Source organism: Somniosus microcephalus, unplaced genomic scaffold (assembly GCF_052327205.1).
Source record: "Somniosus microcephalus isolate GS21.2 unplaced genomic scaffold, FLI_Smic_1.0 unresolved_chr2, whole genome shotgun sequence".
Classification (NCBI taxonomy): Eukaryota; Metazoa; Chordata; class Chondrichthyes; order Squaliformes; family Somniosidae; genus Somniosus; species Somniosus microcephalus.
In genome coordinates, this window is record NW_028225180.1 from 34,188,518 (window position 1) to 34,207,395 (window position 18,878).

General features: G+C 50.9%; 1 protein-coding gene across 5 annotated transcripts in view; it reads right to left on the minus strand.

Moving 5' to 3' along the window:
- The window catches only part of zfp91 (ZFP91 zinc finger protein, atypical E3 ubiquitin ligase), a 116,578-nt gene extending 97,962 nt beyond the window's left edge, over positions 1-18,616 (minus strand). For 3 of the 5 annotated variants that reach the window (XM_085975928.1, XM_085975930.1, XM_085975929.1), the window contains exons 1-2: positions 18,139-18,616; positions 2,333-2,700 (exon numbers count right to left, since the gene is read on the minus strand). In XM_085975928.1, coding sequence (XP_085832054.1) covers positions 2,333-2,700; positions 18,139-18,498 — 728 coding nt within the window. In that variant the 5' untranslated portion in view covers positions 18,499-18,616. The remainder of the gene's footprint in view (positions 1-2,332; positions 2,701-18,138) is intronic. The other 2 variants (XM_085975927.1, XM_085975931.1) reach the window with 2 other exon arrangements.
- Between the last annotated feature and the right edge of the window lie 262 nt (positions 18,617-18,878).

The following is an 18,878-nucleotide window of genomic DNA, read 5'->3' on the forward strand; positions in this document are numbered from 1 at the left end:
TCATGGCTGATCATCAAAATTCAGTACCCTGTCCCTGCCTTCTCTCCATATCCTTTGATCCCTTTAGCCCTAAGAAATATATCTAACTCCTTCTTGAATATATTTAATAAGTTGGCCTCAACTGCCTTGTGTGGTAGAGAATTCCACAGGTTCACCACTCTCTGGGTGAAGAAATTCCTCCTCATCTCTGTCCTAAATGGCTTACCCCTTCTCCTTAGACTGTGACCCCTGGTTCTGGACTCCCCCGCCATCGGGAACATCTTTCCTGCATCTAGTCTGTCCAGTCCTGTTAGAATTTTATAAGTTTCAATGAGATCCCCTCTCATTCTTCTAAACTCTAGCAAATATAAGCCTAATTGACTCCATCTCTCTTCATACATCATTCCTGCCATCCCAAGCATCAGTCTGGTGAATCTTCGCTGCACTCCCTCCATGGCAAGAACATCCTTCCTCAAATAAGGCAACCAAAACTGCACACAATACTCAAGGTGTGGTCTCACCAAGGCCCTGTACAACTGCAGCAAAACATCCTTGCTCCTGTACTCGAATCCTCTCGCTATGAAGGCCAACATATCATTTGCCTTCTTAACCGCCTGCTGCACCTGCATGCTTACCCACAGCAACTGGTGCACAAGGACACCCAGGTCTCGTTGCACTTCCCCTTTTCCCCAATCAATTGCCGCAGATAATAATCTGTCCTCCTGTTTTTGCCACCAAATTGGATAACCTCGCATTTATCCACATTATACTGCATCTGCCATGCATCTGCCCAATCACCCAACCTGTCCAAATCATACTGGAGTTTCTCTGCATCCTCCTCACAGCACACACGCCCACCCAGCTTTGTGTCGGCTGCAGGTACAGCACGGGTTAGAGCAAAGCTCCCTCTACACTGTCCCATCGCAGAAGCCGGCATTAGGTACAGCACAGCAACTTATTTTTCTATAACAATTTTAGGGTAGAAAAGATATTCCAAAATGCTTCACAGCAGTGCGAGGAACAAAAACTGAAAGCCAACAGAGCAAATATTAGCACGATGGACCAAAAGCTCGGAAGGCACATGACCACGGACAGATTTAAAGTCACATACGGCTTAGAAAAATCTCTCTATTGACAGAGCTTTAGAACAATAAAGTAGCCTGAAGTGGCGTCAGGATACCACACACCAACTACCGCGATATGGCCCGCTCCCCCGTACCGCGCACCCAGATATAGCCTATGGGGCTTCGGCTGCACGGGCTTACAATTACAAAACTGTAAAAAGCAGGCCATTCTGCCCAACATGTCTATGCCGGTGTTTATGCTCCACACGAGCCTCCTCCCACCACTCTTCATCTAACCCCCATCAACATATCCTTCAAGTCCTTTCCCTTTCAACCCTCCCTGGGCCAAGGATCAACAAGCCTAAACATGGCGCCCACTACTTCTGGCCTGTTGAGATCTTGGCAGCTGAACCCATCACCAGAAGTATAAATACGTAAGAACAACATAAGAAATAGGAGCAGGAGTAGGCCATTTGGCCCCTCGAGCCTGCCCCGTCATTCAATAAGGTCACGGCTGATCGAATCATAGAAAGTTACAGCACGGAAGGAGGCCAGTTCGCCCCATCGTGTCCGCGCCGGCCAACAAAGAGCGATCCAGCCTAATCCCACTTCCCAGCTCTTGGTCCGTAGCCCTGCAGGTTAGAGCATCCCAAGTGCACATCCGAGTACTTTTTAAATGTGGTTAGGGTTCCTGCCTCTACCACCCTTTCAGGCAGTGAGTTCCAGACCCCCACAACCCTCTGGGTGAAGTAGTTTTCCCTCAAATCCCCTCTAAACCTTCCATCAATTACTTTAAATCTGAGCCCCCATGATTTTTGACCCATCTGCTGAAAAAAAAAAGGTCCTTTCTATCCACTTTATCTGTGCCCCCTCATAATTTTATACACCTCAATGAGGTCTCCCCTCAGCCTCCTCTGTTCCAAGGAAAACAGACCCAGCCTATCCAGTCTTTCCTCATAGCTAAGATTCTCTACTCCCAGCAACATCTTTGTAAATCTCCTCTGTACCCTCTCGAGTGCAATCACATCTTTCCTGTAATGTGGTGAGCAGAACTGCATGCAGTACTCTAGCTGAGGCCCAACTAGTGTTTTATACAGTTGAAGCATGATCTTGGCCTCAACGTCACTTTCTGCTCCCCATAACCCTCGACTCCCTTGTAGCTCAAATGTCTGTCAATCTCCGCCTTGAATATATTCAATGACTCCGCCTCCACAGCTCTCTCGGGTAGAGAATTCCAAAGATTCACGACCCTCAGAAGAAATTCCTGCTCCCACCGGCTCTCCACCTACCGGCTCTCCATTGGCTCCTCACCCTCTTCGGGACGCCCCCAGGTCGGCTCGGCTCCGCTGAAGATGGAGATGCAGCTCCGCCGGCGGGGATATTCCGACTTGCGCCTGCGCTGCGCCGGGGCAGCCCCGGGTCTGTCGCGGGCCGGGCCCTGTGGCGGTTTCTGCTGCCGCTGCTCGCGCCCCCGCAGGCTGGCCGTGGCCGTCTTCGCTGGCTCGGCCGCGCCCTGGCCCCAGCCTGCCGGCCGCTGCCACGCTGGCCCGCCGGCCTGCCCGTCGGCGCGGTCCCAATCCGCCTCCTGGCACAGCACTGCCTCCTCTACCAGCTGCTCCCGCTCGTCTACGATCAGAATCCTCCGCTTCGTTGGGAACTGGAGAGGGGAAAACAAAGACGGCCCATTAATACTGGCACAGGAGAAGCCCTGGGAGACACGAGAATCAATGGACATAGCCGTCAATCCAAGCACTGGGTACATCTCGAGGCACCCGATCATAGAGACATCACAGACTCTGGCGAGTGAGCAACATCCTGCAGTATTTATTCAGAATCTCTCAGACCCCGTTGATTGAGGGGGGAATATCGTGCAGTATTTATTTAGGGTCTCTCACAGACCCAGAGTAGGTGGACTATCCTGCAGTATTTATTCAAGGTCTTGTCCGACATCCAGTATTGGATGAGTAGAAATTTCCTCCACCTAAATACTGGGAAGACCGAAGCCATTGTCTTTTAAAATTCTCATCCTTAATTTCAAAAATCACTCCAAGGCTTCGCCCCTCCCCATTTCTAATCTCCTCCAGTCCTGCAACTCTCCAAGATATCTGCGCTCTGCCAATTCTGGCCTCTTGCGCATCAATTTTAATCACTCCACCATTCGTGACCTTGTCTTCAGCTGCCAAGGCCCCAAGCTCTGGAATTCCCTCCCGGAACCTCTCTTTCTTGAAGGCTCTCCTTAAAAGCTAGCTCTTTGATCAAGCTTTTGGTCACCTGCCCAAATATTTCATGTGGCATGATGTCAAAATTTGTTTGATAACACTCCTGTAAAGCACCTTCAAACATTTTACAATGTTAAAGGCGCTATATAAAGACAAATTGTTGTCGTATTACAGATCCTGGTGAGTCGGGAATATCCTGCTGTATTTATTCAGGGTCTCTCAAGGAGCCTGGTGAGTGGGCTTAAAATTTTTTTTTTTTTTTTTTTAAATTCGTTCCTGGGTTGTGGGCATTGCTGTCAAGGCCAGCATTTATTGCCCATCCCTAGTTGCCCTCGAGAAGGTGGTAGTGAGCTACCTTCTTGAACCGCTGCAGTGCGTGTGGTGAAGGTGCTCCCACAGTGCAGTTAGGTGGGGAGTTCCAGGATTTTGACCCAGCGACGATGAAGGATCAGCGATATAGTTCAGGACGGTGTGTGACTTGGAGGGGAACTTGGAGGTGGTGGTGTTCCCATGCGCCTGCTGCCCTTGTCCTTCTAGGTGGAAGAGGTCGCGGGTTTGGGAGGTGCTGCCGAAGAAGCCTTGGCAAGTTGCTGCCATGCATCTTGTAGATGGTACACACTGCGGCCACGGTGCGCCGGTGGTGGAGGGAGTGAATGTGTAAGGTGGTGGATGGGGTGGCAATCAAGCGGGCTGCTTTGTCCTGGATGGTGTCGAGCTTCTTGTGTTGTTGGAGCTGCACTCATCCAGGCAAGTGGAGAGTATTCCATCACACTCCTGACTTGTGCCTTGTAGATGGTGAAAAGGCTTTGGGGAGTCAGGAGGTGAGACACTCACCTCAGAATACCCAGCCTCTGACCTGCTCTTGTTGCCACAGTATTTATGTGGCTGGTCCAGTTCAGTTTCTGGTCAATGGTGACCCCCAGGATGTTGATGGTGGGTGATTCGGTGATGGTAATGCCGTTGAATGTCAAGGGGCAGTGATTAGATGCTCTCTTGTTGGAGATAGTCATTGCCTGGCGCAAATGTTACTTGCCACTATCAGGCCAAGCCTGAATGTCATCCAGGTCTTGCTACATTCGGGCATGGACTGCTTCATTATGTGAGGAATTGCTAATGGAACTGAACACTCTGCAATCAGCAGTGAACATCCCCACTTCTGGTCTTATGATGGAGGGAAAGTCATTGCTGATGGCCCACAGCGCCTCATGGATGCCCAGTTTTGAGCTGCTAGATTTGTTCTGAATCTATCCCATTTAGCACGGTGGTAGTGCCACACAACATGAGGGTGTTCTCAGCGTGAAAATGGGATTTTGTCTCCACAAGGACTGTGCGGTGGTCACTGCTAGCAATGCGGTCATGGACAGATGCATCTGCTGCAGGTAGATGGTCAGGACGAGGTCAAGTAGGTTTTTCCCCTTCATGTTGGTTCTCTCACCACCTGCCACAGTCAGAGTCTGGCAGCTATGTCCTTCAGAATTCGGCCAGCTCGGTCAGTAGTGGTGTTACCGAGCCACTCTTGGTGATGGACATTGAAGTCCCCCACCCAGAGTACATTCTGTGCCCTTGCTACCCTCAGTGCTTCTTCCAAGTGGTGTTCAACATGGAGGAGTACTGATTCATCAGCTGAGGGAGGGCGGTAAGTGGTAATCAGCAGGAGGTTTCCTTGCCCATGCTTGACCTGAAGCCATGAGACTTCATAGGGTCCAGAGTCAATGTTGAGGACTCCCAGGGCCACTCCCTCGTGACTGTATACCACTGTGCCGCCACCCCTGGTGGGTCTGTCCTGCCAGTGGGACAGGACATACCCAGGGATGGTGATGGTGGAGTCTGGGACATTATCCTGCTGTATGTGTCATGTTCTCAGACTCTGGTGAGTAGGGAAGATCCTGCTGTATTTATTCAGGGTCTCACAGACCCTGGTGAATGGGGTGAATATCCTGCTGTATTTATTCAGGGTCTCTCACAGACCCCGGTGAGTTGGGGAATATTCAGGGTCTCAGAGCCTGGTAATATCCTGAAGCACACTCTGGCAAGAGTACATCTTGATCTCGGAGTGCATGCTCCATAGCCAAACAGTTTTCGACACCGCACCCTGTACATAGTTTGAAGGAAGGCACGTACGGTATAAATTTACAACATTACTCCTCGCACCGCGTCACTGGGCTTCAGAGAGCTGGGAAACTCTGGGTGTCTAAACCATCCAATCCCGATCAGTTCCCGAACATGTCGGAAAGTAAGCCTGCTCCGCAATTGAAGGCTAAACAGGAGAATCTTTCAGGGCCGTGAATAAGAAGGGAAACATGGAAATAACAACAGAAAATGCTGGAAAAACTCAGCAGGATGTTGCCTGGTCAAAACTCGTCAGGACTGAAAAAACACAGGAAATTAAACAGATTAAAAGGCCAGTTTGGGGGCTGGGAAATGGGGATGAGAACAAGAGAGAAGTGAAGAGACATTAAGAGGTATTCAAAACGAGACGAGATGGTGATAGGGTTAGTAAAGAAACAAAAGACAGCTCTAGATTAGGTGTGAAATGCACTGGCAGAGTGAGAGACAGCTGCCATGTGGGAAGAGAGAAAAAAGGAGACGGGCACAAAACAAAGGTGTGGATAAAAAATATATATAAAAATGTAATAGGGGCCGAGGTTATGATCTGAAATTGTTGAACTCGATATTGAGTCCGGAAGGCTGTAACGTGCCTAATCGGAAACATGAAGTGGTTCAGCGGTAACACTCTCGCCTCCGAGCCAGAAGGTCGTGTGTTCCATATCGCACTCCAAGACTCGAGCACATAATCCAGGCTGACATTCCCCAGTGCTAGTACTGAGGGAACGCTGGACTGTTGGAGGAGTGGCACTGAGGGAGCGCTGCACTGCCGGAGGTGTCGTCTTTCGGATCAGAAGTTAAACCGATGCCCTCTTAGGTGGGATGTAAAAGATCCCATGGCACTATTTGAGGAGGAGCAGGGGAGTTCTCCCCAGTGTCCTGGCCAATATTTATCCCTCACCAAAAATCAGATTATCTGGTCCTTATCATATTCCTGTTTGTGGGACCTTGCTGTGCGCAATTTGGCTGCCGCGTTTCCTACATTACAACAGAGACTGTAGGTCCCGCATTGAACTCATCAGTCACCTGAGAACTAATTGTTAATGTGAAGGAAGTCATCCTCGTGTCAGAGAGTTTGCCTAAGAAGAAGACGACAACAGTGAGTACACTTTACAGAAGTACTTCATTGGGAGAAATGCATTAACTGAGCGCAGTGCTCCCCCAGCACTGCCCCCGACAGGAGAGCACCTCCCCCAGCACTGCCCAAGACAGGACAGCACCTCCCCCAGCACTGCCCCGGACAGGTCAGCACCTCCCCTAGCACTGCGTCCCCCGGACAGGACAGCACCTCCCCCTGCACTGCCCCGGACAGGACAGCACCTCCCCCAGCACTGCCCCGGACAGGACAGCACCTCCCCCAGCACTGTGTCCCCCGGACAGGACAGCACCTCCCCCAGCACTGCCCCGGACAGGACAGCACCTCCCCCAGACATGACAGCACCTCCACCAGCACCTCCCCCAGCACTGCCCCAGACAGGACAGCACCTCCCCCAGCACTGCGTCCCCCGGACAGGACAGCACCTCCCCCAGCACTGCCCCAGACAGGACAGCACCTCCCCCAGCACTGCCCCAGACAGGACAGCACCTCCCCCAGCACTGCCCCAGACAGGACAGCACCTCCCCAGCACTGCCCCAGACAGGTCGGCACCTCCCCCAGCACTGCCCCAGACAGGACAGCACCTCCCCCAGCACTGCCCCAGACAGGACAGCACCTCCCCCAGACAGGACGGCACCTCCCCCAGCACCGCCCCAGACAGGTCGGCACCTCCCCCAGCACTGCCCCAGAGAGGACGGCACCTCCCCAGCACTGCCCCAGACAGGTCGGCACCTCCCCCAGCACTGCCCCAGACAGGACAGCACCTCCGCCAGCACTGCCCCAGACAGGACAGCACCTCCCCCAGCACTGCCCCCGACAGAACAGCACCTCCCCCAGCACTGCCCGAGACAGGACAGCACCTCCCCCAGCACTGCCCCAGACAGGACAGCACCTCCCCCAGCACTGCCCCAGACAGGACAGCACCTCCCCCAGCACTGCCCCCAACAGGACAGCACCTCCCCCAGCACTGCCCCTGACAGGACAGCACCTCCCCCAGCACTGCCCGAGACAGGACAGCACCGCCCCCAGCACTGCCCCAGACAGGACAGCACCTCCCCCAGCACTGCCCCAGACAGGACAGCACCTCCCCCAGCACTGCCCCCAACAGGACAGCACCTCCCCCAGCACTGCCCCTGACAGGACAGCACCTCCCCCAGCACTGCCCGAGACAGGACAGCACCGCCCCCAGCACTGCCCCAGACAGAACAGCACCTCCCCCAGCACTGCCCCAGACAGGACAGCACCTCCCCCAGACAGGAAAGCACTCCAATCCCCCCCCCCCCGCCCCCGACAGAACACCTCCCCAGCACTGCTCCCCCAGACAGGACAGCACCCAGCACTGCCCCAGAGAGGACAGCACCCCTCCCCCAGCACAGCACCCTCACCTAGCACTGCCTCAGGCAGCATGGCACCTCCCCCCAGCAGTGCCCCCTCCGACAGTGCAGCTCCCTCACGACTGCCCCTCCGAAAGTGCAGCACTCCCTCAGTACTGCCCCTCCGACAGTGCAACGCTCCCTCAGTACTGACACTCCGACAGTGCAGTGCTCTCCCTCCGTACTGCCCCTTCGATAGTGCACAAAGAATGTTGGTCTGGATTTTGGAGTGGGTGCTTGAACCCACGACCTTCTGACTGAGAGAAGAGGGTGCTACCCACTGAGCCACGGCTGACACACAAGGCTGCCAGGCGAGTGCTGAAGTAGTCAAGTCTGGAGGGGACAAGGGCATCAGTGCCAGAGCAATGGAGACTGGTGACGTTACAGAGGCGGAAATCAGCTATCTTTCTAACAGAGAGTCGGAATTCAGCTCGGGAATTGTATCAAGGCGCCAAGGTTGAGCCTCACTCAGCAGCTGGGGAAATGGGGATGGAATCGGTGACCTGAATGAGTCGCTCGTGGCTGAAACGGTGGCTTCAACCTTCCCATTGTTTCACTGGAGGAAGTTGCATCTCATTCAAGACAAGGGCCCGTAATTTCCGAACGGAGGCATCCTGCGTGCGGTTGCCTATCGGGAAAAAAAAAAATCTACGCCCTTACCCGAGGGCTCCCAAGGTCCGGACTCTTCCGCTCCTGGGCCTCTCCTGGTGCGCGTGCAAAGGCCCAGGTATCCCAGGCAGTTCACAAGCGTCCCTGGGATCACGTGGGCCAGGCGAGCCAATGGGAGAAGGGAATCTCCTTCATACGTTTGACAGGTCGACCGGTCAAAAGTATCAATGGGGATCACCGAAAAAAGTCACTGAAACATGAAATAGATTTTATTAAAAATCACTTTTTTTAAATTAGTTAAAATTACATTAAATTAAATATTTTAAATAAAAATGTAATTTTTTGAAAAAATCAAAGCTTTTTAGGAGGTTAAAAATAAATTCGCCTTTTTTTTTTTAAAAAGAATTTTACATTAGGAGTGAATTTTTTTTAATTTTTTTTTTAACATTTTTTAAACTCTTCTGCTGGTAAAAGCAGGCCTTACACCTGCTTTTACCAGGCATAAGGTTTTTAAGTGATTTCAGCGGGCGGAGGTACTGCAGAAAGCGGAGCTCTCCCCCCGCAGAAGCCCTTCTCCAGGGCAGGCGTTCTTGACAGATCGGAAGTGCTGGTTTTCAGCGCATGCGCTTCGCATACCTGAAACCGGCACTTGCTAGGTCCGTACGGGTGCGCACGCAGCCCGTACAGGTGCGCACGCAGCCCGTACACGCCCATAGGGGTCGGAAAATACGGGCTCAGACATTAGACAAGCAGTCTCAAGAGCACAGGGACAGGGGAGTGGGTGGCGAGCTGGAGCTAGCCGGCACTGTGCGTGTATGAAAACAGACCCCCTCGTTTTGGTCTCCTGTTTGTGGAGGGAAGCCAGAACTAGGGGCTATAAATACAAGATCGTCACTACTAAATCCAATCGGGAATTCAGGAGACTCTTCTTTACACAGAGAGTGGTGAGAATGTGAAACGCGCTACCACAAGGAGCAGTTGAAGTGAACAGCATAGATGCATTTTAGGGAAAACACACGAGGAAGCAAGGAACAGAAGGATTCGCCGATAGGCTGAGATGAAGTGGGGTGGGAGGAGGCCCCTGCAGCATAAACACCAACACGAACCAGTGGGGCCGAATGGCCTGTTTCTGTGCTGTACAATCTATACAATGATGTCACTACGGGGAAGCATGTAGATTAGGAAGAGGAGGGGGCTGAGGAGAAGCAAGAGTTGGGAGCATTGATGAAGGGGGTCTTGGTGCTGGGGAATGGCGGGGTTTTGGTGAATCTAAATTATTCAACATTAAAGGGGTGCATTTTAAACTACTGCAACTTGCATTTATACAGCACCTTCAACATAGTAAAATGTCCCAAGGCGCTTCACAGGAGTGTCATCAGACAGAAATTGGACACAGAGTCACATAAGGAGATATTCTCAGTCACCGAGGTAGGTTTTAAGGAGCGTCTGAAAGGAGGAGAGAGGCGAAGAGGTTCAGGGAGGGAATTTCAGGGTTTAGGACCGAGGGAACTGAAGGCATGGCCGCTAATGGTGGAGCAATTAATGTCAGGGATTCTCAAGAGGCCAGAATTGGAGGAGCGCAGAGATCTTGGAGGGTTGTAGGGCTGGAGGAGGGCGAGGCCATGGAGAGATTTGAACACAAGGATAAGAATTTTAAAGATCAAGGTGTTGCTGGACCGGGAGCCAATTTAGGTCAGCGGACACAGGGTGTGATGGGTTAAAAGGACTTGGTGCGAGTTAGGATACTGGCAGCAGAGCTTTGGATGGGCTCAAGTTTACGGAGGGTGCAAGACGGGAGGCCGGACAGGAGAACATTGGAATACTCGAGTCGAGACAGGCATGGATGAGCAAAGGCAGGGGCAAAGATGGGCGATATTACGGAGCATTCACAACAACAACCGCCATTGAAATTCAGGGCCAAGACTGAACAGTCTGCTTCATAACTACGAACATGAACCCTAACCGACAGGTGGTGAGTGAACCAACAAGAGGGAAAAACTTCGACCTCGTCCTCACCAATCTACCTGTCGCAGATGCATCTGTCCAGGACAGCATTGGCAGCAGTGACCACCACACAGTCATTGTGGAGACGAAGTCCTGTCTTCACACTAAGAACACCCTCCATCGTGTTGTGTGGCTCTACCACCGTGCTAAATGGGGTAGATTTAGAACAGATCTAGTAGCCCAAAACTGGGCATCCATGAGGCACTGTGGGCCATCAGCAGCAACAGAATTGTATTCCACAACAATCTGTAACCTCTTGGCCCAGCATATCCCACACCCTACCATTACCACCAAGCCAGGGGACCAACCCTGGTTTAAACGAGTGTAGAAAAGCATGCCAGGAGCAGCACCAGGAGTACCTAAAAATGAGGTGCCAACCTGGGGAAGCTGCAACACAGGACTTCGTGCATGCTAAAAAGCAGAAGCAGCAAGCTTTGGAGAGGGCTAAGCAATCCCACAATCAACAGATCAGATCAAAGCTCTGCGGTCCTGCCACATCCAGTCGTGAATGGCGGTGGACCATTAAACTACTAACGGGAGGAGGAGGCTCCATGAATATCCCCATCCTCAATGATGGCGGAGCCCAGCACGTGAGTGCAAAAGACAAGGCTGAAGCGTTTGAAACCAACTTCAGCCAGAAGTGCAGAGTGGATGATCCATACCAGCCTACTCCCGAGGTCCCCACCATCACAGAAACCAGTCTTCAGCCAATTCGATTCACTCCACGTGATATCAAGAAACGGCTGAGCGCACTGGATACAGCAAAGGCTATGGGCCCCGACAACATCCCAGCTATCGTGCTGAAGACTTGTGCTCCAGAACTAGCAGCCTCTAGCCAAGCTGTTCCAGTACAGTTACAACACTGGCATTTATCCGACAATGTGGAGAACTGCCCAGGTATGTCCTGTCCACAAAAAGCAGGACAAATCCAACCCGGCCAAATACTGCCCTATCAGTCTACTCTAAATCATCAGCAAAGTGATGGAAGGTGTCATCGACAGTGCTATCAAGTGGCACTTACTCACCAATAACCGGCTTACCGATGCCCAGTTTGGGTTCCGCCAAGACCACTCGGCTCCCGACCTCAGCCTTGGTCCAAACATGGACAAAAGAGCTGAATGCCAGAGGTGAGGTGAGAATGACTGCCCTTGGCATCAAGAAGCCCTAGTAAAACTGAAGTCAATGGGAATCAGGGGGAAAACTCTCCACTGGCTGCAGTCATACCTAGCACAGAGGACGATGGTTGTGGTGGTTGAAGGTCAATCATCACAGCCCCAGGACATCGCTGCAGGAGTTCCTCAGGGCAGTGTCCTAGGCCCAACCATCTTCAGCTGCTTCATCAATGACCTTCCCTCCAACAGAAGGTCAGAAATAGGGATGTTCGTTGATGACTGCAGTGTTCAGCGCCATTCGCAACTCCACAGATAATGAAGCAGTCCATGCCCGCATGCAACAAGACCGGGACGGCGTTCAGGCTTGGGCTGAATAAGTGGCAGGTAACAGTCGTGCCACAGAAGTGCCAGGCAATGACTATCTCCAACAAGCGAGTCTCTAACCACCTCCCCTTGACATTCAACGGCATTACCATCGCCGAATCCCCCACTATCAACATCCTGGGGGTCACCATTAACCAGAAACTTAACTGGATCAGCCACATAAATACTGTGGCAACAAGAGCAGGTCAGATGCTAGGTATTCTGCAGTGAGTGTCTCACCTCCTGACTTCCCAAAGCCTTTCCACCATCTACAAGGCACAAGTAAGGAGTGTGATGGAATACTCTCCACTTGCCTGGATGAGTGTAGCTCCAACAAGACAAGAAGCTCGACATCATCCAGGACAAAGCAGCCCGCTTGATTGGCACCCCATCCACCACCTTACACATTCACTCCCTCCACCACCGGCGTACCGTGGACCATCTACAAGATGCACTGCAGCAACTCGCCAAGGCTTCTTCGGCAGCACTTCCCAAACCCGCGACCTCTTCCACCTGGAAGGACAAGGGCAGCAGGCGCATGGGAACACGACCACCTCCAAGTTCGCCTCCAATCACACACCATTCTGAATTAGAAGTATATCGCCGATCCTTCATCGTCACTGGGTCAAAATCCTGGAACTCCCTCCCTAACAGCACTGTGGGAGCACCTTCACCACACGGACTGCAGCTGTTCAAGGCGGCGGCTCACCACCACCTTCTCAAGGGCAACTAGGGATGGGCAATAAATGCTGGCATTGCCATCAATGCCCTGATCCCATAAACAAATAAAATAAATCCCCTAAATGCAGAAACCTCCCCCACCAATTAGTGAGGCCAACAGCAACAATCCCACCAGTAATTGTGAGCATTACTGCAGTAAGATTAAAGAAAAAGACTTGCATTTATATAGTGCCTTTCATGGCCACCGAATGTACCAAAGCGCTTTACAATATGGAGTACTTTTTGAAGTGTAGTCACTGTTGTAATGTAGGAAACGCGGCGGCCAAGTTGCACACAGCAAGCTCCCACAAACAGCAATGTGATAATAACCAGATAATCTGTTTTGGTGATGTTGATTGAGGGATAAATATTGGCCAGGACACCAGGGATAACTCCCCTGCTCTTCTTCGAAATAGTGCCGTGGGATCACCCGAGAGAGCAGACGGGGGACTCAGTTTAACCTCTCATCCGAAAGACGGCACCTCTGACAGTGCAGCACTCCCTCAGTACTGCACTGGAGTCTCAGCCTAGATCTGGGCTCAAGTCTCTGGAATGGGATTTGAACCCATAACCACCTGACTCAGAGGCGCGGGTGCTATCAACTCACATTAATACGGAGTCACAGTTTTTAATAATGGCAATTAGAATTCCCAAACAATATCACCAGTGTAGTAACAGCGCCAATATCTGGTAGTAATATTACAGCTGTACGGTAGCGTTGTTTTACACCAATAGTAATAGTTAGCACATTAACCCAAAGATTTCCATGTTACACCAGGCTGATTTAGACCAGTTCTACATTGCTACCACAGCTCCCATTCCTGATTACTAACCCTATCTCACATTGCCATTATTTCTCAGTAAATGTCTCATATACATACAGTGCTGCTCTACTGATAGTACAGTAGCGATTTTCTTCATTTGTGCTTGGTTGGATCATCTCAAGAAAGAATCTTGTCACCACCCAGGTGGTGTCAGGGTCGCATTGATTACAAATCTGGCGACCGTAACAAGACTCGAATCTCCAGCCGACTGATAGCAGTACGATTAGCACCAAAGTCAGACGCCTTATACTTTAAGCCATGCGGCAACTAAGCTAATCAGTTCAAAGTGTGCACCTGTACTTGAAGTATAAACACCGGCAGACTAGTTAGGCCTTTATATTCTCTGCAAATGTATGTAAAATGCAGGTTATTTCTGCATTTTAATTTCAACTGTTTCATTGCCAGGAAGCGTAATTAAAATTATATGTATACCATATCTTCATGGGCTCTTGCTCGAATCTTACTTCGCTTGTCTATTCTTACACCCTACTCTATTAGTGACCCTGTGTCATAGGAACAGGAGTACGCCAGTCAGCCCCTCGAGCCTGTGCCGCCATTTAGTGAGATCATGGCAGATCAGTATCTTAAATCTATCCACCTGCCTTGGCTCTAGATCTAGTAAAAATCCAGCGATCTCAGATTTTAAATGATTAATTGAGCTGGCATCTAAAGCTTTTTGTGGGAGAGAGTTCCACACTTCTACCACCACCAGTGTCAGCTGTGGCTCAGTTGGTAGCACCCTCGCCTCGGAGCCAAAAGGTTGTGGGTTTAAGTCTCACTCCAGAGACTTGAGCACAAATCTAGGCTGACACTCCAGTGCAGTGCTGAGTGAGTGCTGCACTGTCGGAGGTGCAGTCTTTCGGATGAGACCTTAAAACGAGGCCCCGTCTGCTCTCTCGGGAGGACATAAAAGATCCCATGGCACTATTTCGAAGAGGAGATGGGGAGTTATCACCGGTGTCCTGGCCAATATTTATCCCTCAAATCAACATTAAAAAAACAGATTGTCTGGTCATTATCACATTGCTGTTTGTGGGAGCTTGCTGTGTGCAGATTGGCTGCCTCGTGTCCCACATTATAACAGTGGCTACACTCAAAGTACTTAATTGGCTGTAAAGTGCCTTGAGACGTCTGGTGGTCGTGAAAGGTGCTATATAAATGCAAGTCTTTCTATGTATGAAAGAGAGTTTCGGAACTTCTCCCCTGAATAGCCTGGCTCTGATTTTAAGGTTGTCCTCGAATCCCCCACCAACAGAAAAAAAAGTTTCCCTCTATCTACCCTATCAAAATCCTAAAAACCTCAATCAAGTCACCACTTAGCCATCTATATTCCAGGAAATACAAGCCGAGTTTGTGTAATCGCCGCATAATCTAACCCTTGGAGTCCTGGTATCATTCGGCACTCCTTCAGAAGGCCAATATACCGTAAGATGCAGTGCCCAGAACTGTACACGGTGCGCCAAATGTGGTCTCACCAGGGCTTTGTATAGCAAAAGTTCCTCCTCTCACATTGATAAGTGGGATTATGAACATGATTAATACTTCCTTTACCCTCGAGTACTGACACTGCCTCACATACAGATACCCAGGCAGACATATTAATTCTTCCAACCCAACAGTACTGATCCCGCCTCACCCCCCCAACAGTATTAACGATATACCCGCTCAACTACTGAGTGTATTAATACTCAACTGCTCGATTACTGAGAGTTGGCTCGCTGCTGTACAATAGCTGGGGGGGGGGGGGGGGGGGGGAAATACAGCTTCACAAAACATTACAAGCAGCACCTCAGTTTCATCAGGCTGCAAAAAAAAACACCAACAGAACTTCAGATTTTATCTCTAGGGGTATAGAATATAAAAGCCAAGAAGTAATAATGGGCCTACAGAAAACCTTAATAAGGCCTCAGTTAGAGCACTGTTGGCAGTCTTGGGCTCCGCACTATATTGTGGCTTCAGAGAGGGTACAATGCACATTACACCAGGATGAAACGTAGCGAGGAAATGCAAATGTGAACAAAGACTTGAAAAAGTGGATCTTTTATCGTTATAATGCAGGTGACGGGGTAGATAAAAGTAGACCGATTCATGGAATGACATAGAACTTACAGCACAGAAACAGGCCATTCGGCCCAACTGGTCTGTGCCGGTGTGAGTTCTCCACAGGAGCCTCCTCCCACCCTTCTTCATCTCACCCAGCAACATATCCTTCTATTCCTTTCTCCCTCGAGCACTAATCTAGCTTACCTTTAAATGCCTCTACATTATTTGCCACAACGACTCCCTGTGGTAGCGAGTTCCACATCCTCACCACTCTGTGGGTAAAGAAGTTTCTCCTGAATTCCCTATTGGATTTATTAGTGGCTATCTTGTATTTATGGTCCCAAGTTTTGGTCTCCCCCACAAGTGGAAACATCTAGCCTATCGAACCCTTTCATAATCTTAAAGACCTCCATCAGGTCAGTACTCAGCCTTCTCTTTTCTCGACAAAGAGCACCAGGCTGGTTCAATCTTTCCTGCTCAAACATGGACAAAGGAGCTGAATTCCAGAGATGAGGCCAGAGTGACTGCCCTTGACATCAAGGCAGCATTTGACCGAGTGTGGCATCAAGGAGCCCGAGTAAAACTAAAGTCAATGGGAATCGGGGGGGGGAAACTCTCCACTGGCTGGAGTCATACCTAGCACAAAGGAAGACGGTTGTGGTGGTTGGAGGTCAATCATCACAGCCCCAGGGCATCACTGCAGGAGTTCCTCAGGGCAGTGTCCTAGGCCCAACAATCTTTAGCTGCTTCATCAATGAAGCAGTCCATGCCCACATGTAGCAAGACCTGGACGACATTCATACTTGGGCTGATAAGTGGCAGGTAACATTCGCGCCACACAAGTGCCAGGCAATGACTATCTCCAACAAGCGAGAGTCTAATCACCACCCCATGACATTCAACGGCATTACCATCACCGAATCCCCCAACATCAACATCCTGGGGGTCACCATTGACCAGAAACTTAACTGCACCAGCCACATAAATACTATGGCAATAAGAGCAGGTCAGAGGCTAGGTATTCTGCGGCAAGTGTCTCACCTCCTGACTCCCCAAAGCCTTTCCACCGTCTACAAGGCACAAGTCAGGAGTGTGATGGAATACTCTCCGCTTGCCCCAACAAACACTCAATAAGCTCGACACCATCCTGGACAAAGTAGCCCGCTTGATTGGCACCCATTCACCACCTTAAACATTCACTGCCTCTAGCACCTTCGTACCGTGGCTGCAGTGCGTACCATCTACAAGATGCACTGCAGCAACTCGCCAAGGCTTCTTCGGCAGCATCTCCCAAACCCGCAACCTCTACCACCTAAAAGGACAAGGGTAGCAGGCGCATGGGAACACCACCACCTCCAAGTTAACTCTAGTCACACACCATCCTGACTTAGAAGTATATCTCTGATCCTTCATCGTTGCTGGGTCAAAATCCTGGAACTCCCTACCTAACAGCACTGTGGGAGTACCTTCACCACATGGACTGCAGTGGTTCAAGAAGGCAGTTCACCACCACCTTCTCAAGAGCAACTAGGGATGGGCAATAAATGCTTGCATTGCCAGCGATGCCCAGATCCCATAAACAAATAAAAAAGATAGAGGGTTATTACCCATATTGATACTGAGAGTTACTGACAATATTACTACTGCCCCTCACATGCTATGGGGAACTGACAGTATAAATAATACCTCCTCCCAGCACAGAGATATGGAGGATAACAGGCATTAATATTCCACTGTCCCTCACAGATACTGAAGGTTACTGACCATATTAATACTGCCTTCAGATACTGAGGGTAACTAACGGTATTAATACTGCGCCTCACAGATACCAAGGTTACTGACAGCATTATTACTCCCCGCACTGTATTACTGACCCTGCTCCTCACACCAGGATACGGAGGGCTAGACAGTGTTAATGCTCCCAGTCCCTCACAGATATGGAGGATAACTGGTATTAATATGCCCCTGACCCTCACACATATACTGTTGGTTACTAACAATGCTACTACACCTCCTCACAGATACTAAATGTTACCGACAGTATTAAAACACTTCCTCACATATAGTGCAACAGAAAGTATTAATACTGCTCTTCACAGAAACAGAAGGTTACTGACAGTATTAATGCTCCACTATCCCTTATAGTGAGTCTTAATAGCAGTATTAATACTGCCCCGCAGATACTGAGGGCTAATAGAGCATTAATACTGCTCCTCACTAAAATTTAGCGTAACTAACAGTATTAATACACCCCCCAACACACACACACACACACACACAGTATTAATACCCAAGACAGTATTAATAGACAGTATTAATACACCCCCTAACACATCTACACACTGACAGTATTAATAGTATTAACACACACCCACACACTGACTATTAATAGACAGTATTAATACACACACCTACAGCCAGTATCAATACACAGTATTAATACACACACCTCTAACAAACTGACAATATTAATAGACATTATTAATACACACACCTACACACCGACAGTATTACACCCCCCTAACACACACACAGACAGTATTAATACCCCTCTCTGACCCACACACAATATTACTGACACTATTACCACTGTCCAGCCTCCCTCCCCTTTCTCTCGGGCACTCACCTGCTGACGCTCCCTACCCGAGGCCCCGCTCCTGGCCCTGGCCCTGGCTTGGGCCCGCTCCCGTTCCCGCTCCTGTTCCTCCTCCTCCTCCTGCTGGACTTCCACTTCCACCTCCACCACCTCCTCCTCCTCCTCCTCTTCTTCTTCTTCTTCCTCCTGCTTGACCATGCAGGGCGCGGCCAGGCCGAGAGCCGGGGCCTGCTGCTGGTTCTGTCTCCTCCTCCTCCGCCTCTCCTCCTCTTCCTCGTCGTCCTCCTCCTTCTTCTTCTTCTGCTGCCCCCTGGATCCTGGCCCGGGGCCTGCCCGGTGACAGTGCGCCGCCGCGGCCGCTGCCCCGCTGCGGTTGGCCGCCGCCGCCATGTTCTCCAGCGTCTCCGCCAAACACACAGACACACACAAAAAACCCGTCGCCGCGCGCCACTACCAGAGCGCGCACGCACGGACGCGGGCCAGCACGCCCTCCAACCGCACGCGCACGCAAAAACTTACGCCGCCTCTCTTTGTCTGCCAAAGCCCTGCGCCTGCGTCAAATGAGGAGCCGATTCCCCCCCCCCCCCCCTTTTATGCCCTCCGCACGCGCGCGCGCAATCGTCGCCCCTGCCAACCGCGACGTGAGTGACAGCCCTGCGGCCCCCGCCCACCGCACGCAGGCGTCACCCCTGACAGCCGCTCGTGAGTGACAGATCCCGGGCCCCGCCCTCTCCACGCAGCCGTCATCCCCGACAACCGCACGGTGAGTG